This window comes from Enhydra lutris, unplaced genomic scaffold (genome assembly GCF_002288905.1).
Source record: "Enhydra lutris kenyoni isolate GAN:26980312 unplaced genomic scaffold, ASM228890v2 scaffoldscaffold36, whole genome shotgun sequence".
Lineage (NCBI taxonomy): Eukaryota > Metazoa > Chordata > Mammalia > Carnivora > Mustelidae > Enhydra > Enhydra lutris.
Genome location: NW_019154120.1, coordinates 5,785,236 through 5,810,383, shown reverse-complemented (window position 1 = coordinate 5,810,383; position 25,148 = coordinate 5,785,236). Strand labels below are relative to the sequence as shown.

General features: G+C 37.9%; 1 protein-coding gene across 3 annotated transcripts in view; it reads right to left on the bottom strand.

Moving 5' to 3' along the window:
• The window catches only part of LOC111154243 (neuropilin and tolloid like 1), a 111,215-nt gene that overhangs the window by 45,084 nt on the left and 40,983 nt on the right, over positions 1-25,148 (bottom strand). For 2 of the 3 annotated variants that reach the window (XM_022513737.1, XM_022513738.1), the window contains exons 5-6: positions 964-1,005; positions 718-845 (exon numbers count right to left, since the gene is read on the bottom strand). In XM_022513737.1, coding sequence (XP_022369445.1) covers positions 718-845; positions 964-1,005 — 170 coding nt within the window. The remainder of the gene's footprint in view (positions 1-717; positions 846-963; positions 1,006-25,148) is intronic. The other variant, XM_022513739.1, reaches the window with a different exon arrangement.

Genomic DNA, 25,148 nt, shown 5'->3' with positions numbered 1-25,148 from the left:
TCTAAGGAAGTAGTTCCAAAATAGTGGTTTGAGTCTGAATCTGACCCATAATGTATTTCGTTTAATAGCATGTAAATTTACAATTTAAAAAATGTATTGCGGTATTTAAAAATCAAGGTGATAACATAAAATGCTGACTTCCCTGTCATGAGAACATTGTAGGGCTTGGTAATGTTAGACCAAAATGTTCTCATAACAACAATAAAAAGTAGCTTAAGAGGCAGTGAAGTCCTGGCTGACCTCTTTGCTTGGTCCAGGCTCTCCCAGGTCCTGCTCACCACAGCCCCCCAGCCTTATCACAAGATATTTTATATGCCAGAGATATGGGGTTTTGGCAAGGCCTGGACAATTTCTTCCAAAGATTCGATATTAGGTTGAAAAGCGAGCAAAATACAGATACTGACAATAAAGGCATAAATGTGATTATACTTAGACCCACAGCTTAGGTATAGAATTTCAATCCATTTTCCAGAGAGGGAGGGGTGTCACATTAGGATCTCTTGTCCAGGTGATCTTTTCAAAGCACCTTCTCCATATTATTTATGGCATCAAAAATTTCCTTGGATGGGGTAAGACAAGTTGCATTTCAAACTAAAGTAAAACGAAAGCTTATGATTGCACTCTGAAACTCACTAAGCATGTCCAGCTGGTTCAAAGCAAAGGGTGCTCCAGATACTTCCCAAGCTGACTGTCAAATGTTTTCACCTTCAGACTGACCTTGGATCGTGGAGGTGCCCGGATGTACCACTTGCAATCCACAGCCTCACTAGCAGAAGCTTTGCCTTCTTTCATAATTTGAATAGATTCCACAATTCCTTCAGGACCGCCCATCTCAAACTCACATGCTAAATAACGAAATGCCAAACAAACACACAAAAATGGAGCTTGAATAATAAACCAAAAGTATATTTCAGAGCAGAAAACAAAGTCCTCTGAACATTATCGAGTATCTATTTTACCAACCTGGTAATGGTTTCAAAACTCCAAGGTCCTTAAAGTCAGGATCTTAAAAATTGAGAAAAAGATAATTAGTCTTATTTTGCATTTATTCCTTAAAATGATGGTGAGTAATATACCATTAAATTATTCAAGAATCTGCCAAAAAATATATTAAGAGAAATTAAGTGGTTAAACAAAATACATGATAATGTTATGACAGAATTATTACCACAGCGTTTTTATCACCACACAAGAAACCATTTTTAAAAACCTTCCAATGCCATTCATCATCTAGGCATCAAGTAAAAATATTATTCATTATCTCTAAGTCCATAATCAGACACCAGACGGTTTTGTAAAATGTATCCATAGGTAAGTCAAGCTTTGAGTAAACTTCCATCTATGACACATATAATCATTTTGTTGAATTTAACAGATTTTGTAAGTTGTTGAAACACAATTTTCTTTGCCACTGAAATACTGGAAGTACAAATTTCATCTGTGAAACCGAGGGGCTCTGTCCCCCAGCAGAATGTGCTATCCTGTTTCCAGCAGACATTTTTCCTTAACTTTTTAGTCCATGCTAGCTTCCAAAGTGTTCCTCAGTAGACGCTGGGTCCTCTCAAGGCCAGCTCCCTCTCTGGCTTTCCCCTCACCCCACCCCAGGTCCACGTATGTGTCCTTCTCTGCTCACGTACTTGGGGGAAGCTTGACTTATTGTGAGCCTCAGAAGCGTTCTAAGTGTTAAAAGCCATCATGGTGAGCTTGTTGCCATTTCCTAAAATTGATTTTGAGGTAGGTATGCAACCAGTGAAATGTAATGGTAAGCCATTTGAAGGACTTTTGAGAAATTTTTCTTCAGTAATAAGAAGAAACAAGGCATATAGTTTTCTGGCTCCCTCTGTGATCTGGCTTGTATGGGGTACCTTTGGGATCATGCACAGTGGTCAGCTTATGATGTTGATAGGGACTAATGTGAGGAGATGCTAACTCTCAAGGGGGAGCAGAATAGAAACCTGGAGAATGCAAATCCTTACGGACATCACTGGGGCACTGTATTCAACAACCCTGTAGTCACATTTTCCTCCCCCTTTTGCTTTTTGAAACAATGTATGTCCTTATAATTTCAGTTACTTTGAATTGGATTTTCTTTTCCTTAAGGATAAAGGCATTAATGGCTATGAAAATTTTTCTTGGAGACACATGGCATCCAATTTAAAGGAGGACTGTGAAATTGAATTTCTTTATACTATTAAGGTATTGGCTATAAATTAAAAATCTTATAAAGTTAGAAATATGTTGAGAGACACTGCTTGACAGAAGTCTAGGGCTGAAATATGAAAGGGCAGCACTCTCAGGAGGCAATAATTTCTGGACATCAAGACTGTGTGTGCATAGATGTCGATGTGTACCTAGGGGTGCTCCTTTATATGTCCGTGTGCCTGAAGATGCCAAGCCCGTGATTTCCAGTGACTGTGTCACTGTCCTTATTTTCATTACAGTTTTTTTCCCTTATTTTCTTAATCAGTAATACATACTGATCTATTGAAATTGAAAGGCCTGAATAAGCCAGGCCACAATTCAGTTAGGTCCACTACTTAGGTTCACTTTATTATAGAACACAATTGCAATGTGGTAATATATTTTGAATTGAGATACAAACTCCTTTGTATAATTATTTTGAAAACAGTTCTTTTACCTTTTAGAAGGAAGGAAGGAAGGAATGGGGGGTGGGGAGGAAGGGAGAAGGAAGGAAGGAAAAAAGGAAAGAAAGAAGGAAGGAAAGAAAAGGTAAAGAGTGAGGGAAGGAGGGAGGAAGAAGTAACTGTATGCAATTTCCATGAAAGATGCAGAAATGAGGACCACATAGCTAATTTGGATCAGGATATCCCCAAGTGGATATTTTTTTTTGCTTTATCTAAATTAATGGATATTTGGTTATTCTTTTAAATATATATATGATATATATGCTATATATATATATATATATATATATATATATATATATATATATATATAATTTGCGAGAGGGAGAGAGAATCTCAAGCAGACTCCCTGCTGAGCAGAGAGCCCAACATAGTGCTCCATCTCATGACCCTGAGATCACGACCTGAGCAGAAATCGAGACACAGATGTTTAACCGACTGAGCTATCCAGGTGCCCCTCAAAAAAGTGTATATTTAATACCTACTGTGTACAATAAAAGAACTATGCTTTGTACAGAATTACTCAGATTGTTTGCCACCACTAAGCAGTTTTCTTGGTATTGAAGAGACCCAATATTTCCCCCTCACTTTTACATCAAGCTTGCCCACCTCAGTATTCCAGATTCTTTATTATGATGTCCCTTTCACTATTTTGCATAACATTTAATAATAGTCATTATAGGTTCGAATGTTTCAGGTGGCATGGCTATTCCTATGATTCTTGTGGAAATGTAGCTGGTATTCCGTTTTCTGGTTTGAAGGCTAACATTTGTCATTTTTATAACTTGTGCTAGACAATGTTGAGAGAAATGCCAGTTCTGGGAGTTGAAAATTTATTTTTTGTCTTTGTATTAATGGTGAGAGCACTGACGGTTAAGAACAGGCGGGGGGAGAGAGGGAGAAATTGTTTCTGTACTTCCATTTGAATGAACCACCAGTAATAGCACAGTCACAATAACAGATAGCCCTATGACCTGCAAAATAGAAAATAAACAATACAATAATTTTTTTAAAGCAGCCTACACCAAATTTAAGAACGTTAAGATTAGTGGGGTTTTTTGTTGTTGTTGTAGTTGTGTTTTTTGTTTTTTGTTTTTTTTTTTTTTTTGGTTGTTGTTGTTTTGGGGTTTTTTTGCCCCAGGTTGTTCATGGGCGATGACAGAAATGATTATGCAGCGGCACAGTGAGGTTAGACTCAGTGAGCCACCTTCTACTCTAGACCTTCCCAAAATGTTCTCCACTAAGCAACCCAAGTAAACTTTTTAAAAATATAAATGAAATCGTTATATTCACCTGGCTCGTCACTCCCCATAGCATAAAACCACAGATCTTTCTCAAGGACTGTAATTCTCTGTGTTCCTGCCCTGACCCCCTGGCCCAATGTACCACAGGCTCTGGACTTCTCTGTCATCTCTCAAAACACATGGAGCCTTCCTGTTCCTCTGGCACGTGAGGCTGTCCCTCAGCGCTCAGAACCTGCTGTCTGCTCCGTCTACCCTGCCCCCGCTCCCCCTGCAGCTCTTTGCACAGCTGGATCCTTCCCCTTCTTCAGCTCATGACTGGAGTACCGTCTTCTCAAAAGACCTTCCTTCATGAGCCTCTCTAAAATAACTCTACCTCTTACTTTATTTTCTTCCTTCATGGTTTCTTTTATCAAAATCCACTATTGTTTTACTATTGGTTTACTTTCTTATTGGCCGTTGACTCCCACCAGACTATAAGGAAGCACACTCTAAGGGATTTTTGTCTACTGCTCCTTGTCTCCAAGACCTAGAATACCACTTGGACATAGTGGGAGCCCCATAAATACTTTTGAATTTAGCGTATTTTTCTGTGTATATAAAAAATACAGTGACTTTATACCAGGTTGATTTTCCTATACTGTTGACGTATTTACAACACATAAAACTACCCCTTTCCAAATCAGAGGCTCCCACAGTAAATTATCGAATTAGATGCTATATTAAGGACTAATCTCTAATCGACAAAACCCGAGTCTCTTTCCTTCGGGCACCAGCTGACTACACTCCCCAGCCCCCCTTATAGTTGTGGGTAGCTGCGTGGCTGAGTTCTGCCTAGTGAAATGTGGACAAAATGGCTGAACTTCACTCGAAGGTTGAGCCATAAAAACTACTTGAAACAATTCTCCACTCCCTTTTCCTCTCTTCCATGGTCCACCTCAAAAGCCATACACAGAAGACAGAACACCATCAGTCTCAGCTCCTAAATGAATATGTATGGTGGTTTCCAGACCCTACATGCTACTTGATAACATCATCACTACTATGGTTACTGAAATATTTGCTTGCATTTCCAAGAATATTCTTAAGGTAGTGAATTTAGGGTATAAATGATGTACATTTCCAGAGATTAATCCAGTTAATTTTTAATAATTTTACTGGACACTTACTGGCTTGGTTTAATTTTCCCTCCTGTAATCTCTGTAATGAGTTCTGTCCAAGACACTGTTATTATGAAATTTAGAGTTATATCTCTAACATACATGAAATCACAACCAGAATTTAGGCAATTTATGTCTTATTTTATAATTATATACATATGTAAAATATTTTAAATTTTGTCCTAATTTTAAAATTTTCATCTAACTATGACTATTATGAAATTCCATAATATTTTCACTGAAATAAAAGGAATATATCTGTAATGTATTCTTCTTCCTGTGCAGGGGAGACATTTGTTGGAGATGGAGGAGACTGACAGCCTCCTGTCTCCACCGTCCTTTCACAGTTTATTTCGAAAGCTGGAGAAAAGGAGACACTAATATTCCAAAGAGGCCTCTTACTCATGAAAACGAGAAATCTACTCCCAATAAGATGGGAGAGCTGTCCATAAGAAATGAAAATATGACAAAAGCGATCATCCCTTCAGTTTTATAGATGGTAATAATTTTTTATTGTGATTTATTTTCTAGTCATTTTATTGTGACAGTTTGATTGCAACATTATTTTGAGATAAATAATTTTTTAAGAAGTAGTGAATACTTCAAATGCAGACATAATCAGTTCTTCAAAAGCTAAAAATCTTATATTACACTTTTGAAAGTAAAACTGATAAAGTCCCTGAGGCATCCTACAAAGTAAGTTATTGTCCTGCGTTGGCTGGAGAAGCACACATGAGAGAGGCCAGACTAAGAAGACAGTGCATGGATGCCATTGCTGGATGCTTACTGGATGGGTAATCAGAAAAAAAATGAAAAAACAACAAAAAACAAGAGTCTGCTGCTTTCCAGCTGTACAGCAACTTGCTGATTTAAAGTTTTAGTTTTAAACAAGAAGAAAGACTTAACATCTTGTCTACAGAATTTTATTTTTGTGTAACAAATAGATGTCCAGACATGGGTGAGCTTGCTTCTTTTGCTCGAGCTCATCCAGTGTCACTGTGAGCCAGTCATCAACGACCTTCTACAAGAATGCTGGGCAGCAAATGCTAGCTGTGCTGAGATATTCAAATTGTTGGAAAACTTTTGAATTTATGAATTACGCTGGAACATCTGTGTTGACATTCATCGACGGTGCAAAAGCAACGGTAAATAAACTGCTGATGCCTTAGCAAGATTCAAGACAACGGCACCAAACCATAGCCATTAGTATTTATTGTATAATTCGTGCCCATGCATTTGTGGGGGTAGAGAACTAGTTTGCTTAAAAATCTCGATGAAAAAGTGCTATTTTTTTAAATCTAAAATTTTGAATACATGCCTTTTCTGCAGAATGAACATAGTGAATCTGTTGACTTTAAGAAAAACAACTGACGATATTTGCTGCCAAAGATCAAATTCAAGCTTCAAGCAAAGAAAATCATATCCATCACAGTGTATCTATCAGATACACAGATACTGTGTATCTGACAGCTTCTCAGTACTTAAAGTATGTTTAAATGTGATTGTTGAGTAAATGAACAAATGTGATTTTTGATGTTCAATAATGAAATGGATCAACATTTGGGAGATTTGCATTACAGTGATCCAATAATTGTCAAAGAGTAATGCACGACCTTAAGAAATCCTGCATGGGTAAAAACGCCATAGACAGATGTTAAAGAACAGAACACAAAAACTTCATTGATACAGTTTCACATTCCTCGTTGCAACTAACCTTTAAGAAACTATCGCTTTTTGAGGTTTGAGGTAGTATTCATCTGAAAAGGCTACGAAAATATACCTCCCTTTTTCAACTACCCATCTCTGTGAGGCTGAATTTTCTTCATTTGCTTCAACCATAGGAATACATTGTGATGCATTTAATGAAGTGGATGTGAGAATCTAGTTGTCTTTTAATAAGCCAGACACTAAGTAGATTTCCAAAAATGTAGAAAAATGTAATTCTACTAATTATTATTTTAATATTTATTAATATGTTAGTATCAATCAATGCCTTTAACATATGTTTTTATGTTGCCACAGTATAATTTTGCTATGAATTAAAAAATAGCTATTTAAAATGTTATCAGCTTGAATGTCTAATATAATAAGAATTGACTGATATGGCCATTTAAGCCAAAGCACTTTGAGGTCTTCGATATTTCATAAGAAATGATAGGGGTTTTAAGACTAAAGTATTGCAGTTTGACCCTGCTAACTCCACCTTTGTATCATGGGTAAATGTCTTCTTCCAACAAAATTCAAAGTTGCAATTTATTAACTCAGGACTGTGTGATACATTTATTTCATATTCAAAAGAAAGTTTGACTGCTAGCCATATTGTAGATGGACTTTCAGTAAATTAATGTCTATCTGATTAGACTATCACTGAACCAAATCAGAGGTATCTTCATTTCATAAGTGGACAAAATGGAGGTTCAGTTACTTTAGAAAAATGCCACTTGTTTTGACCTAAAACCTAAACAGCTTTATAGCGAACTTATAACATTGAACCATTCATTTAATATCCCCGAAACTTCCTTTTCCTGAGCTGAAAATATTGTTGGTCTAGGCTTTTACAACTCACGGATGCCATTATATCACAAAACACAGAGCTTTTCCTCGAACAACAGTTTATGGGAAAATGGAATTGCCTGACCTGGCCAACCAGAACTACAAAACCCTCTGATTATAAGACTTAACTTCAATACTTGGATATGTTTGCAAGGCATAGCTCAACTACCCAACTGGATAGTCTTAGAGAATGTGAGTCAATATTTCCCTCAAACTCCCTACTCTCACACATTTTGAATTATGTCATAAGCTACATAATATCTCCACTTCTGTTTATTTACTTGGGAAAGTCCTGAAATATCTCTGGATATATCTTTATTCTGTCAACTCTGGCACTGAAACTAACTGCCATTCCAATGGCCACTTCGATATCTCCACCCTTCTCTACCCATCTAGAACACATCTCAGCCTTGGCTCCCAGCTTTCTACTCAAGACTGAAAAACCACTGGCTTTGGGGTTTTACAATTAGTTAGCTGAACTTAAAATGCAATTTTAAAAGCAATTGCAAAAAATCTTGACAACATACTATTAAAATAGCTCATGTCATCATATTATCTGATTTATTTCACTCTTGTCTAGAAGCAACATTGCTTTAACATAAAATTCATAGTACAATACTTTAAACCTTTTTAATGTTGCTGTTATCTATAAGTATAAGGCTGGCATACATCTTCACAGAGAGTTTCTCTTCCTAAGGGTTTTAATGTTGGCACCGAGTTTATATATCATGACTTCTGGCTTAACATAAAATTTATTCATACATGAATTTTAGAAATCAAAACTTAAAGAATTTCAGGAAGGAAGTTTGCAAGCCCTTTAAAATATTATTGATATTTGCAGGGGCTTGTACAGATCTTTTGTTTCCTTATTTTATTTCTTTAGATATAATATAGAAAGTTTTCTCATGTTGCTCGTATTCACATTTTTAAATATATTGAGGAAACATAACTCTTTAATAAAATGTATGCAAAGAATCTGGATTTTGCTTGTGCTCACATTAAACAGGATTTTACAATATTTTTGATAGTCACCAGATAATAATATTGTTCTATGGGAAAAATGTGCATTTACTACACAGAATAAAGAAAAAACTTGTGAGAAGAAAGGAAGAAGAAATCATCAGAAGACCAAAAGAGTAATAAAGACAAATTTTAAAGCCTAGATTGTCCAAAACTGGTATTTGGTGTTTGAATATTGAATGCAAAGGAAGCCAGGGATGTTCCTGATGGATTATTAGCAGCCCCTGTCCTCTGCCCCCTGCCCCCTGCCCACTTGTCTCAGAAGCACCTATTCGCTCATTCACTTCATATATCCTAAATGACATGAAACCTCAGATGAACAAATCCGTCTTTTGAACCATCTGTTTTTATAGAACTGGTCTAGAAGGACATTTCTTGCTGGCATAACTGTGGTACCAGTCCTGTCAGTAAATGAGCATTTCCTTTTTTTAACAAAAAAATTTCCTTTATTTACTTTTGAGAGAAGGGGAGAGGACTAGAACAGGGGGAGGGGCAGAGGGAGAGAGACTATTCAAGCAGATCCCTGCTGAGCACAGAGCCTGGTGACACGGGGCCTAATCTCACGAGCCCTGAGATCATGCCCTGAGCCAAAACCAAGAGTCAGATGCTCAGCTGACTGAGACACCCAGGCGCCCCTGAATGAACACTTCACATGCCCTCTTCTTCCTCTCAACAACTTCACGTTTACTGCTTTCCCAACACGCAGCAATGTTTATCCATATACACAAGAAAGACACAAGCTTCCAGTTGTGGAATGAATAAGCCACAGGAATAAAAGGCACAGCATAGGGACAATCGTGAATGATATGATGATGACATTGTGTGGTGACAGATGGGAGCTGCACTGAAGGTGAGCATAGGGTGCTGAATACAGAAGTTGAGTCACAATGCTGTACACATGAAACTAATGTAACATTGTGTGTCAACTACATTCAAGAGAACTAATTTTTTTTTTTTTTTGTTAAAGATTTTATTTATTTATTTGACAGAGAGAGATCACAAGCAGGCAGAGAGGCAGGCAGAGAGAGAGGAGGAAGCAGGCTCCCTGCTGAGCAGAGAGCCCGATGCGGGGCTCGATCCCAGGACCCTGAGATCATGACCTGAGCCAAAGGCAGCGGCTTAACCCACTGAGCCACCCAGGCGCCCCGAGAACTAATTTTTTAAAAGTGTTATTTTAGGGGCGCCTGGGTGGCTCAGCCATTTAAGCATCTGCCTTCAGCTCAGATCATGATCTCAGGGTCCTGGGATGGAGCCCCAAGTCAGGGGGAGGGTGTGTCCCTGCTCAGTGGGGAGTCTGCTTCCCCCTCTGCCTCTGCCTATCCCCTCTGCTTGTGCTCTCTCCCTCATTCACTCTCTCAAATAAATAAAATATTTAAAGAAAATAAAAGTGCTATTTCATAGGAATAAGGAAAGGTGGAATTCTTGACTGTAGAAGAGTTTAGAGCAAATATCACGGCAGGTAGTGTGGGACTTGCATCTGAGGTTTTACACCTAGAAGAGAGAGTAGGAAATGATATCATGAGGAGGACGTGAGGGTCTGGGCCTCGGGCTAGCAAGCGTGACACTCAGCTACAGAGGAGTAAGGTACTCCTGGCTCTAACATGCCAACAGCTGAAAGTGGGGGTGGCACCACAAGTTGTGTGTGTGTGTGTGTGTGTGCACACGTGAGCGTGCTAAGGTTTGGCACAAGCCTCACACCAACCTCTTTCATCACACTGTGTCACTATATGCTTAACAAATTGTCACTGAAAATGAAAAATGCATATAAGAAAAAGTTATGTCTTCCCAATTTTATTTAAAAATATAAATGCAAGAACCATGAGGAAGCCTTGCAAGTTACGGTTCACTAAATATACTAAGGACATCAAAAAGCTGCACAAGCCGTACAAATGTGGCTTCAAGACAAGATCTTCCATGCTTCCAGTGGATTTGATGAGCCTTTGCTGGTTCTAAATAGAGCTGGAATGGCCTCTAATTGGAGACTGTGGGAGCGTCCTCTGTTGGTGCCCTTGGCAAGGACACTAGAGTTTTCATGCCAGACGCCAGCAGTGTACTTGGGCAAGTGGAGCCGTCATGGGACTGAAAAAAACGAGCAAATGCAGAGTGCCAAGTTCTGCCCCTGCCAGTAGATTGTCATGAATGCATGCATGAGGTTTCTCTTGATCCATCCTGGAGATGCCCATGGAATGATCCAAACAGATGCATTCCTGCCCATCGGGATGAAGAGCTGAGTTACCATGTTCTGTCTATAAAAGGAAGTGTGTCCTCTCATCTTTCTGGACCAAGGTCAGAATCACTGAACTCTAGCCATCCTTCAAATCCACAAAATCCAGCCACATACTTTTTATAAAAACCATGTATGTGCAATGCACATTGATGTGGAATGACTGAGATTAAAAGGACAAAAAATGATATTCCAGTCAATGAAAAAATTAAAAAAAAACAACTCTGAAACAATATTATGTTAAGCAAAATGGCCCTAAAAGCAAATCTAAAATACATAATTAAAAAGGAGGTAAAATACTAATTTCATAAAAAAAAAAAATATTCACCAGAAAGATTTAATGATGCGTAACCTGTGTTATGTAACAACAATTATTGGCAGAATTCTACCTTCTAAGGTATCAATTACCTCCTCTCTAAAAAAAAAAAAAAAAAAAAAAAAAAAAAAAAAACTAGGATGAAAATATCAACCAACTTGTTACCAAGCAGAGAACTTATGAAAATCAGCTAAATAATGGATAGGATATACATTTCCTAAAGTATAAAATGTGATATAAGTTATCCCATCCAGGCACACCGAAATTTAAACTCCTGCATGGTAAATAAATAAAAAATACCTTAAATATTGTTTTTAAAATGTACCTAAAATATTATTGTTATTCTAAATCCTTATTTACAAGTCAAATCCCATTGTTGTAACCTCACGGATGATTCTGCATGTTGCATGTATTTCTACTGGGTAGCATCTAACTTTGGGGTCGATGAGGATTTCATCAGTCTTCCTCAAATGCCTGGGATCAGCTGGAGAATTCCTGCAGAAAACTAATAACATAGTTCCTACTGAATATTCACAAATATCCAAATAAGGATATATGGATGGTAAATGCCCTTTTCCTTTAACATATGACAATAAATACGAGGTATAAAAAGCCCTTTTATGTCAACTTAGCTCAAAATTTATACCTTAATTTTAGATGATGGTAAAATTGAGCTTATCTGAATATGTATGAAGCCACTGAAAAAAACATTGTGCCTCTGTCACAACTGGTGATCTTAGAGGACTTCTCCTAGAAGCACACACCTGTCTGAGAACTGGACATCTCACCATGTACTTGCCTTCTCCACTAGCAGGTAACTTTGGTCCACTTAAGTCTAGGGAGATTAAATGATTACAAAAATAAAAATCCAGGATCATTTCATTTCCATTTCTCACAGTTCTTGTCATCCCCCTGGAATTAATTTCTCCAATACCACAGTGATTCTGAAGGTTGGAATGGGTGTCTGAAACCATTGTTTTTTAATGAGTATTTCATTTGAGAATATAAGTGATCAGTCAGGTATCTAGTTTTGAACCACATATTAAGAAAGGTAGAATACAGCTTCTTAAATTCCTCCTCCTCTGAGAAAGCATTATTTCTGGGAAGTTTAGCCTCCATCTTGGGAACTGGAGAGAACTACAGATCCTGGAGCTCCAGACAGAGCTGGGCTGTCAGAGTCCACTTGGTCTTGCGTCGCTCATCCAAAGATTGCAAGAATCAAATGCTTTCCTAGCGTAGATCAAATATGACTCAGTATGTCCATCGAAATGGAAGTCTTAGAATGTTTAATAGTGCTGTACTGACATTTGTTTCCATTGGTATTTAAGAAATATCCATGTAATTGTAAGGCTGATGCTACATTATCAAAACCTGAAGATGCTTCATTTGCCTGGAGACTGCAGTTTGAGACCCAGCTGTTTATTGAGACACTTGCTAAATCGGCTCTCCCTTTGCTCATTTTTCTGTCATTCAAATATAAGAGTATCTAAAGTTATTTCATTAAGAGGTGTGAAAATAATGGAAGGTTTCCCCAAAGTAATGGTCTAATGCAATATAAATCAATATCATAAATTTTAAATTGAAAAGAGACAATTAGGTCTCTCTTATTTTAAGTCAGAGAGTGTGACTGATGGGATGCCATCCATTTTATTCCTCTAGACTTTTCATTTAATTTTTATTAATTACTAGCCTTCTCCTAATTACCTGAGCTGAAATTTCTAAAACAAAATAACCTGACTCCTTCACACCTTTGCTTTCAAACGAAATAAAACAAAATACCACCAAGAGCTTTCAATTATTCTTTGTAAAATCTTTCACTACTAACCTTCCTTTCTAGTCTGCCATGGTCTTCTTATTTCTGACATTCATCACTTTAAGATATCAGAAGCCTAGGCAATCTCTTTGCCTTAGTCCCTCCTCCTCCCTATGGTACTTTGTGAATATTTGAGCTAAAATTGACATAAAAGGCAGAAATACATTCTCTCATATAAGGTCAAATGATTTTTGACAAGGATACCAAGGCATTTAGTGTTGAAAGGGCAGTCTTTTCAGCAAATGGTGCTGGGAAAGCTGAATATCCACATGCAAAGTAATGAATTCAGACCTTTATCTAACATGTACAAAAATTTACTTGAAATATACCAAAGACTTAATTGTAAGACTTAAAACTATAAAACTTATAGAAGGAAACATTGCTTAAACTCTTTATGACATTGACTTTGGCAATGATTTATTTGAATATGATACCAAAGGCCCAAGAAACAAAAGGAAAAATGAACAAATGGACTTCATGAAACTTGAAAAAATTTATGCATCAAAAGAATATCAACAGAAAAAAAGTCAACTCACTGAGCAGGAAAAAATACTTGCAATGCAGGTATCTGATAAGAGACTAAGGTCTAGTATGTATAGAGAACTCCTAAAATGCAACAAGACCACCGATAAAAACCTAACAGCTCACGATGCAAAAATGGACAAATGACTTGAATAGACCTTTCTCCAAAGAAGACATGAATGCCCAATAAGCATATGAGAGGATCCTCAATATCACACATTAATCATTAGGGAAACCAAACAAAACTACAATGAGATACCAGCTCATGCCCATTAGCACGGCTACTCTCAATAACAGAGAAAAAGACAAGTATCAGTGAGGATCTGAAGAAGCTGGGTCTCTCATGCACTGTTGGTGGGAATGTCAAATGGTACAGCTCCAGAGTGCAACAGTATGGCAGTTTCTCAAAAAATTAAAAACGGAATCACCATAAGACCCCAAAATTTCACCTCTGGGTGGGAGTAAATGGAAGGAGAAATACTGATCATATCAGATTTCTAGAAAGAAAGAAGAAAATAGAGAGCATACAATATTTAAAGAAGTAATTATTCAGAGTTTTAAAAGCTGTTGAGAGAGAGAGAGAGAATATTTAAAACAGCCAGAGAGAAAGGAGCATATACTTATGTTTAACAGAATCCAGAAGACACTGGGATGACATATGCGGCATGCTGGAAGAAGCGGGTGCCAACCCAAGTCACACCTGCAAGAAGATATTATCAACACATATAACCTTCAAATCCTGATATCCAGAATATCTACAGACTGACAGTATGTGAGCGACAACACCATATAAAATGGGCAAAATTCTAAACAGATATTTCATGCAAGAAGAAATCCAGGTGTCCAGAAATCAGAATGCAAGATACTTAATCTTATTAATCATCAAGAATTGAACACTAATTAAAACAACTATGTGATCCCATTACACAGCTAACTAACCAGAAAAGTAGACTAAGATTGACAGCATCAAGCTTTGTGAGGGTTTGGGACAATGAGAACTTTAGTCCACTGCTGATGGTAGTGGACACTGCTACTGCTCCATTTGAAAAGAATTCCATTTTCTGCTTTGGAACTGGATAGTGGTTGAAGGTCAGAAAGCCCTTGAGAAAAACTATCAAAGAGAGCTGGAAGAACGGTTAGAAAAATTTTACTAGACTCTTAACAGACAGCTGGGTTATTTCATGGTTGGAAGTGGCATGGGTAACACTGTTGCCTAGGTAACATGGAAGATAGACTCCATGAACTTGAGAGAGGTTAAACTAAGGAGATTTCCAGAAAGAATGTTGAAAGTGCCAAATGCTTTCTTGTAAGTACATATGATACAGATCGACCTGAGAAGAAACTTTCGTCAGAAACAAGGGGAGACTTTGCCAACTCAGGACGCCATTATTATCTATTTCTTACTTCTCCAACCTGGAAATTATCCTAAAAGTAAAACACAATCGGGGGGCAAAGATCGATCCAGAGTGCGGCAGTGGACCCTCTCCTTAACGGGAGAGCAGAACAGCTGTGTGGCTCTCGGCTCACTGTGGAAAGATAGGAAGGGCTACCTCAGCCGACCGCTCAGCTCAGCAACTGGCTCAGAGGATCTTTAGTGCATCTTCTCAAAGCATGCTGGAGTGGATCGTGTTGTGTTACACAGTAAACCTCAAAGCTCTGATGACTCTCACAGCAGCTTTGATTCAAAGCGACAGAGAAACTTCAACATGAAAAGAGGCCTCTAGTGTGCTAAACCCCTATAGTCAGGAAGAACGCTGAGAAACCTACTCGCTGCGAACATGGGCACTTTGAATGGGGAAGGAGGGAAGACTCCAAAATCAGAGCTCAGAGTCCAGAGGCCAGAGCCACTCCAGGCACCCAAAGGGAAAGGACCCCAAATAAGGAAAAGTCCCTACTGCCAATCAGAGGAAATGGTAACTTAGGTCAGGCTGGATTTTAGAATTACCATGGGTGACACTACTGTGAGCCTCCCAATTTCCCTATTCTAATGGGAGTGAGCATTATGGTTTTCCATCCTGGTTTTACCATTGCACATTGGGTGGGACCTAGGGTGGAGGGGGGTGCAGATAACATGACTTTTTAGCTCACAGGTCTTGCCATCAAGGGAAATGCATTTGAACAGCTATGCCATTGGGTTGCTGCCATGCAGTGCCATCCACACTTGGACCCAACACTGATGACGGGATACTAGATTTCAAGTTGTGTCTAATCCATGACAACTGGAGGGCCCTGGAAAGGGGTAAGCACCTGTAGCTTGTGGGAGGTATATGTATATTTATGGCAGGGGGCACACTGAGGTAGCCAGTCTTCAAAGATGCTCTCCTGCAGAATTCTTCTCGGTATGGGGATGACAGCTATCAGTCAGGAGGTGGATATTATGTGCCCTCCCTCTGAACCAGAGCTGGCCCTGGAACTGCCCTGATCAACAACAGAATGGAGTGTCATCGTGGACTACTGAAGCTAGACCTCAAGGGACTGGCAGCATCTGCTTCCTTCCCTTGGGGCATTTGTTCTTGAGATGCTCCCTCTTAATACACTGTGAGGAAAGTCAACAGACCACATGGAGAAGCCAGGCAGAAGGAAACCAAGTCTCCCCAGGCAACAGCCCCAGCTGAATTCCCAGCTTGCCACCAACACCAACCAGTTGGCATGAGAGTGAGACCACTGGACCAACTCAATGCTCAGGCCACCATCACGTGAAACAGAGGACCCAACAAGTCAACCAACAAAAACAGAAGAAATACACATTGTTATTGTTTAAATGTACTAAATTTCAGAGCTTTCTGTTTGCTTGTTGTTCTTGTTGTTTTTACTCAAAAAGGTTCATTTGAACACCAAAAGACCGTTGATCTATAAAACCTACATACAGAGATTGAAACACTATGCAGTAAGTAGCCTTAAGAAAGCCCTGCGTGTTCCCCACTTCTTAGTTAGTATTCATGTCCTTGTGTAACTGTTTCCCCTGCAGTGTGAGCCATACTTGCAACTCACTTTTAACAAATAGTGACTCAATTCCAGTAATGATGATGGGATGTGACTTCCAAAATTTGTTAGAGACACAGTGACTTTCATCACATTCTCCCTCTGTCTCTCTCTTGTTCTTTCTCTGGCTCTCATCTGCTCTAAGGGAAGTCAGTTCTCATCTTGTGAACTATAGAGAAACCCCACAGCAAGGAAGTATTGTTTTGGACCAATGGATGGTGAGGACTGAGCCATGTGAAGAGCCATGAGTGGAGCAAACCATGGAGAGCACCTTCCCTGAGATCTGCAGTCTGAGCTAATAAAGATGTTATGCACAGAGCTCTCAACTTCAGCTGTGTGTGTCTTAAATAATATTAGCCTTTGGCTGGCATGCAGTAAGAAAATCCAATCTCTGTACTTCCTGATTTTTAGGAGTTGTTATTAATCAAAAATGTCACACAATGATCAAAAACAAAACTAAAAGAATACGGACAGATTTAGCAATAATTGGAAATTAGCAAGAAAACCACATAAAATGGATCTGACCACACTACCTCTTCACTATTAGAAGACACCTGAGGTCAATACAATTTTCAAACAGAAATATAAATTCTCTCATGCACTTGTCTCTTGCAACTTGAGGATATTAAGGAAAATATTGGTAATAGAATATATGCTGGATTTGGCCTCTGGCAATATGCTCCTCCATATTTAAGAAACAGTATTAAAGCACAGGAAGCAATTTAGGGCATTCTGCTGTGGAGAGCTCGAATCCTTGTGTGGCAAAAGCATGCTGGGAAAAACTGTGGAAGCTTCTCGTATACTTCTTCAAAATAAAAATAGATGGCTTGATCTTCAGAACAAAGTGTTCCTTTTACCATTTTAAGCCTATTCTTTATAAATCAAGACCTTATTCAGCTAGTATTTTCAGACTTTAAAATTAAGCCTGAGACATTTTTTTTTTTTTTTATCATGGAAGATCCTTTGCCAATTGAGATGCTCTGACTGACTTGATAAAAATATTAATATTACAATTTGTGGAGAAAACTTATGCCATAAATATTGTGCTTGCTATAACTTTATAAAAGACCCTTTATTGTTTATCTACCAGTCAAATAAAGCAAATAAGCAATAGTCTTTTGAAACTCCCATGATAGTTATTACAATTATATTACACGTATCATTTTCCAATATTAATAGCACAGAAAATTTAAAATTAGCTAAAAATATTAAAATAGAATATAAAATAGTTATATCTGTGTATATGTATATACATGTATATGTGTGGGTGTGTGTATTCTATTCCTAAAACATGCACACACGCCTCAACAATGAATTCCATTTTTCCATTGATTTAGAAGAAAATGTTTTTGCATAAGCTCCACTAAGTTGTCCTTTCTTCCATTTATTTTCCACCTGCCATTAGCATACGAAGCCACAGTGACTCTAAATCACTGCTCCTCTTTGTCTCTGCCCCTTCTCATTCTCCTTTCTTATTTTCTCCCTTTTTCTTTGTCTCTCAACATTCCTCCCTACTTGTGTTGAGAACTATTTTGGAGAGTGTGAATGTAAGGCCACAGCAATCATTTGGCAATCACATCCAGCCCAGCAGGGATAAGAGAGGTCGACTACACAAAACTGTGCCACAGGAAGAGTGTGACACATTCCAATCCAAGGACTTAAAACAAACTCTAGTTTATTCATATATTGGATATTACTTCTTTACAGAAAATGAAAGGATTCTGAGGAGCTGTATGTTTGCTGAAATTCTGAGATTGATTAACACTTTACTATGCTATGATTTCAAAAACATTTGAAATCAATACTGTATATTTCAAAATGAGATATTTTCATAACATTCTTAAGTTTTGTCCTAGTAATAAAGTATTCAAATCAACACTAAAATATACAAAGAAATCTGGATTTAAAAAGACACCTTTAAAATATTTGAAAACATTAAAACTCTTAATATAATTGTAATTTCATTCTTTAATTTGTATGTCAAAATTCCTTCTCTTAAACGTTAAAATTTCTATCCTGAAAATTTTCACACAGTGAGACATATAGCAAAAATAAAATAATATTTGGCCAAAGTTACAATGTTAAGTATAGGGATATTTCTAAATAAAATATGCTGAAAGTAGAAAAAAGAAGCATGTTTTTTTTCTTTAAATACATAAAATTCATTTTGAATCATATTTGATGTGGCAAAGACTGCATTTCAGGATATTATATTTAAATATAATATCAGGACCTAATTTCTCTTAGGTCATTCGATTTAAATCATTCCCAATCTCTATTTCAAAATTTATTTTGTTGATGAGAGATGAATGCAACATAAATGTAAACATGTAGTTGGCACTACTCTAGCACCAGAAAGATTAAAAGGTTTCTATTATTGTTTTTGTATTAGAAAGAAAGAATATATTTTATATTAAAGCCACATTAAGTGGGAAACATTCAAATTCATAGGCTATTCTAAAAAATTTTGAAGAGGCTTTTTGATATATGGATAGCCAATTCTTGTTCATTTAATTTGTACATAGACAATGAGAGAAGGAGAAATTACTTTTTATGTTTCAGAAAAGAATAACAATAAATGTGTGAAGATTAAATTTTATAAGCTCCTGCTTCCAAAGCTTCATCTTTGGAATTGCAATGTGCCTCAACATAGGTCAAGTCAACAAGGACGTTAACTTGTGGCAAACCACCAGGCAGACTGGAAAGCAAAATCAATTACAGAATACACAGGGCTACTTTCTGCTTTGCCTCCTTTACCTCACTAGGCTATAGAACTTGGTGCTTCTTGCCAGCCCAGCCCATTCACTCTCTTTGTGGTAGTGCCATTTGTTCACCAGACATGTGATCTCCTTGCCACAGGTTTGAAAACATAGGATGATGTCAACCTGACTGGGCCACAACATGCCCAGACCTTTGGCCACACATTATTCTGAGTGTCTCTTTAAGGTTGATTCTGGATGACATTAATCTGTGAATCTGTAAACACAGTGAAAAGACTGTCCTCCCTGATGTGGGTGGGTATCATTACCTGATAAACTGAATTCCAGAATAGAACAAAAAGGGAAACTGGCAGAGAGAACTCCTGCCAGACTGCTGGGCTGAAACATCAGTCCTCTCCTGCCTTTGGACTCAAACTAAAAAACTGGCTCCTCCTGAGTCATGAGCCTGCCTGCTCTGGACTGTAACTATGCCAGTGGCTGTCCTGGTTCCCAGACCTCTGGCTACAGACGAGAACTAAACCAACAGCTCTTAGATTTCCAGCTTGTGGGATGCACATCTTTGGACTTCTCAAACTCCATAATCATGTGAGCCAAGTCCTTAAAATAAATCCACACACAAAATATGTCATACATATTATATATATATATATATATATATATATATATATATATATATACACACACAGACACATATATATTATTGATTCTGTTTCACTCAAAAAGCCTGACTAATTCTGATGGCACAGAGCCCTTCATCATGTCTCTTGTATTCCTGCCGACCTCCTGCCTAAGGAACAGCCCTAGATCCCCTTTTACTTCTTGACCCTGAAACATCTTTCCCTGGCTGACACTCTGTATCTTGTCATTTCCTTAGCTCTTTACTTATCTCCAGGAGATGAGCTTTATTTGCCTGTATTTCCTCCTTTTATATAAGTCAGTAAATGTAAGGGAATATCTCAGAAGAATCATGCAATATTTAGTAAGGTCTTACTATATGCCAGACCCTGTGTAGGAACTTTGATGATCTCATTAATCCTTAGAGTGGTACCTATCCTGGAGGGTGGTTATCATCCTGATTTTCAAAGTTGAAGAAAGTGACTACAGGTGAGAAGATTGGTGAAGGTCACGCTGCCAACAGGTGGCAAAGCCAGAATCTGAATGTAGGCAGAGTCCACAGTTTTAACTGCCCCATAATTTCAATGTCCTTCTAAGATTTAGTTTAACGGATTTGTAATGGGCAAGGTGTGAGACAGTCATAGGACATATCACTCACTGCTCACCTAAGTTATATGCTAGATCTTCCCTTACTGGGTCCTGTGAGTCTTCTAAATTATCCCCATGCAGGTAGAGTAGAGGAAGTAAGGAGGAAAGGAACTTGATATTCTCCTGCTGGGATCTGATCGGAGAGGGAGGAAGCTGTGACAGGAGAGGAGCAAGGGTCTTCTACTAGACCCTGGCTTCTCACAGCTGCTGGGGCATTTCTATGTGGTTCACAGAAGGAAAAAAAAAAAAGAGCAGGAGTTCTCTGGGAGCTTGGCTGGAACTCCAGTCTCAGAGGCTGGGGGATAGGGAGGGGTGGGCACCAGAGGGACCATGGTGCATGAGCAAGTCAGTGAACTGGGAGAGGGAGCCTGACTCCCATGGGCTCATGATGCCAGGGAGCTGCAGGCTATCCAGGGTGGCATGTAGACAAGCCAGCACAGGGACAACCATACCACCAATAGATGGCAACTGTGGCCACAGCACAGAAAACAAAGAAAACAAGGTCAAGACTATTGCCACCCTCATGTCCCCTTGCAGGACTTTGGGAAGTGCAGCAGGGAGCAGAGCCATCTGCAGAAGATACATCAAAAATAATTGAGTTGAATCTTGAATATGACTTAAAAAAAAAAAGAAAATTCACTGGTTAGATTGACTATTGCCAAGTACAACAGTGAGCTCAGAGTCAAAAACACAATTTTTGTGATTATGAAATAGAGTGACATTTTTCTGCCCCTGAGTTATGTGCATCTTGTAACTGTAAAATAGAGAGAATAATTGTGCTACTCTTATCAAAATAACATGGCTTGTCACAGGAATAAAAGCTGAAGACTCGTGGCAGACACTGTTCTGTAAGTTGTTTTATAAATTATTAAATTTGCTTATACAATCAGATTTCTGGAAGTGAAATCAGCAATAGCAACAAATTTCCCAACATCTCTCCTCTCTTCCCTCCCTCCCTCCAAAAAAAAACACCAAAAAACAAAAATCAAAAAAACAAAGGATAGTCGAAAGAGCTTCTTGTCCGTCAGTAAGTTTTACTGGAACACTCTTCGCCCACTCACTTATGCATTGTCTGAGGCTGCTCACCCACCACAGGGCAGAGCTGAGTAAACCCCATGGAAATGGTGTGATCCCCAAATATGTACTAATCTTGCGCTTCACCAAAGAGGAGCTTAGTAATGGAAGAACTCTTATTGAAAAGCAGGGCCAGTGAACGGTTATATGGAGGAGTGACTTTGACTCTATTTTTAAAAGATCATTCTGGCTGCTATGTGGAAAAAACTCTGTTGGGAACAACGGCTTGACTTTATTATACAATTTTATGTTTGAATTATAGCATTTTGTTCTACAGTAATAATGTTTACTCATCCTGAACTCCTAACGGATTAGATACAAACTTTGAAAGTAGTTAGAGTTTTCTAGGTTGTTTTAATCTCAGTAAATAGACCTCAGAATCCCTAACATGTAGCAGGTACTCATGTTATACTCGTTAAAGAACTAATGGACTCAAATCGCAGACTGGGGCTTGGCTGAAAGTAACTTTATTTCTAATTATATTTCCATGGCATTCTATTATTAATATGTTTCTTTTCTCATAACATTTTTGTGAGCCTCAATCTTAAAATTATGATCTCAAATTGAATTTATAATTACCTGGCTCTGTATGCTTGCTACAGATGAGTTAGGTATCCCTTTTGAACAACAGAAAATGTTCTGAGAAATACTCATTAACTACTGAGGACATCACAATACAAAAATAGCTCCCAAGTATTTATTTCATTTCTTCAGACTGGAAAATAAATTACCATAAAAAACATTGGGATTAAATATAAAATTATGTCTTGACTTTAGAATTATTGGAACAAGAAAATTTGTCATATATTCTAACAAGAAAGAAACCTCCAGCCATGGACTCATAAGCCAACTATAACATCCACGGAAAGAGATCAGAAGCCTATGGTTTTCTTTTAGTTAATGCCTATCTTTTTATATTCCTTATTTCTAGCCCTCCTGTAGGTAGATGGGTATATTTTAAGTTTAGGTTTTTTTTTTTTTTTTAAGTATTAGGTTCCTGATATTTTTCCTTAGCAGAATCCATGTTTTGCCTTATTTTTTAATTGGTGAATTAACTCTATTTATATCTACATCGATTAGTAAAACATCAGATTTATTTTTATAATCATAATTTGTGTTTTCTTTCTTTTTTTTTTTAAGATTTTATTTATTTATTTGACAGAGAGATCACAAGTAGATGGAGAGGCAGGCAGAGAGAGAGAGAGGGAAGCAGGATCTCCGCCGAGCAGAGAACCCGATGTGGGACTCGATCCCAGGACCCTGAGATCATGACCTGAGCCGAAGGCAGCGGCTTAACCCACTGAGCCACCCAGGCGCCCATAATTTGTGTTTTCTTAGCCTTCTTTTTTCTTTTCATTTTCTTTTTCCTACTCTCCTGCTTTCTTTTTTATTTATAAGATTTGTTTCCCTTTTATTCTTTGACAGCTTGGACACTATAGAGTGTATTTCTGTATCATTAACGGTTACCATTTTAACTCAAGTTTGTAAGTTACCTCTCTCATGGTAACTTTCCAATATCTGTAAAGGTTCAGTAGTAGGTTTGTAGAATTTTATACTTGGTCCCCCTGTATTTTCTTGATCATTAATATATTCATAATAAAGTAATTTTGGAAAATAACTCTGAGGACTTCTGTTTGTTGTAATATCAGTGATTAGGAGTTCTGAGAGGCACCATACACATATACACATATGCATGTAAACATGCACACACAGACACATCCACACACATGTGCATTCACACACTTCCCCCACAGAATTCCTGACAGGCACACTCACGAAGGCCTCACTGGTCTCATTAGCCACAGGATGACTCTCAGGACCAAACAATCCTAAAACGGGTAGCTCAGACCCTGTTAAGCTTGGACCCTGGGCCACACTAGCCTTCAGTATCTGGGAGGAGAATGCTTGGAATCCAGAATGGGTAGACAGACCCATAGGAGGAAGGAATGTGGGGAGCAGAAGTGCAGAAAATGGTCTGAATGTCAGGGCACCCTGAAACAGATGGTTCCCTGATGCAAGATTTCTTCAGCAACACTTCTGGGGGGATTTTGAACTTTGGGAGAGAACACAAGGAAACTGGGCCTGATAATCTTTTCTGTATCAACACTTCCGGGGGATGCTGAAATGGTATTGGTCAAATGTTCTCTTTTGCTACAGGGAGAAACAAGACAGATAACAAGTCATCCTTAGAAGAAAGCTTTCCCTCAAATTAGTACACATTAATGGGAATAGATTTAAAAAACAAATAAAGAGCTCACATCCGCCCCCCACACAAATGAAAATGGCATCCAGTAGAAGTAATGCACAATAATACATTCCAGAGTTTGGAATCATCAAATATAGAATATACTTTTTTCAAAAGTGACATTTTCAAAACTAAGTAGACAATCAGAAATTACAAAGAAACAAAGAGATTGAACATGGAATTTCCACATACAAATTTACAGAACAGAATTGAAATCTGGCAATATTTAAGGAAATATTAGATCATCAAATCTGGTGAAAATATGCAGCCACTTATCTATAAAGGATAATATCTTCCATGAAAAAAATAAATAAAAGGAAACCCATGCCTATAGACATGGCAATGGAATCACAAAGCAGAAGATGAAGATAAAACCTTGAACGAGTCAGAGAGAAAGACCATGTCAATGAAAGGAAGTGACAGAATGATTGCAGACATTTCAATGGCAAAAACACAAGTCAACAGATAGTCAAATAATATCTACTAAGAACTGGGAAAAAATACCTGTCAGCCTAGAATTGTCAGTGAGCGAAAGGATCTTTCAAGGATGAAGGGGAAATGAAGACATTTAGAAAGTAAGTAAACACTGAGGGATTTTATCTCTAAGAGGCTTGTCTTAAAGGAAACTTTGATGTAGTTCCAAAAGGATAAAATGATCCCAGAATAGTCTCAAATGCAGGAAAGAACAGCAAACAAATAAAACGGTAGCAAGGAACACTCCACATTTTCTGATCACAACACAATTTAAAAGTTAATAACAAAAAGTAAATTCATTTCACTTAGAAGTTGAATACTACCATTATTGAGAAAAGCAAGGGGAGGCTCATGAAATTTTAAAACACTTACTGAACAGATAAGACCTGAATAAGAGGAGAGGCCCAGCATGTGCCATGTTCATTAAACACAACACTCAACATACTAAAAATGCTAGCTCTCTTCAAGTTGATTTATAGACCAACCAAAGCACCAAAAGTGATTTTCTTTACATGAAGATGAGAAGCTCACTCTCTCTCCCTCCTTCTCTCTTTTTCACGCTCTCTCCCTCTGGAAGAATACAGGGTCAAAAATAACCAAGACACTCCAACGGGTTATGAAGTCTTTATTACAATGTCATTCTTTATTATTATCATTGCTGTGTGTTCAGCTCTAGCTCATTCCCAACACACCTGCCATATTCAAACCTGTGAACTGAGAGGTCTACTTTAACATCCAGCTTCTACTGTAGCTGTTAAAATGGATCTATGTTTGTTTTACTTTAGCATATGTTTACTTTTCTAAACACAAGCAAATTACTTGCTCCTCTGTGGAAAAGTTCACTGAGAAACAAGTGGAATGATAAGGACAGAATAGGAACTCTAGGAAACAAGACA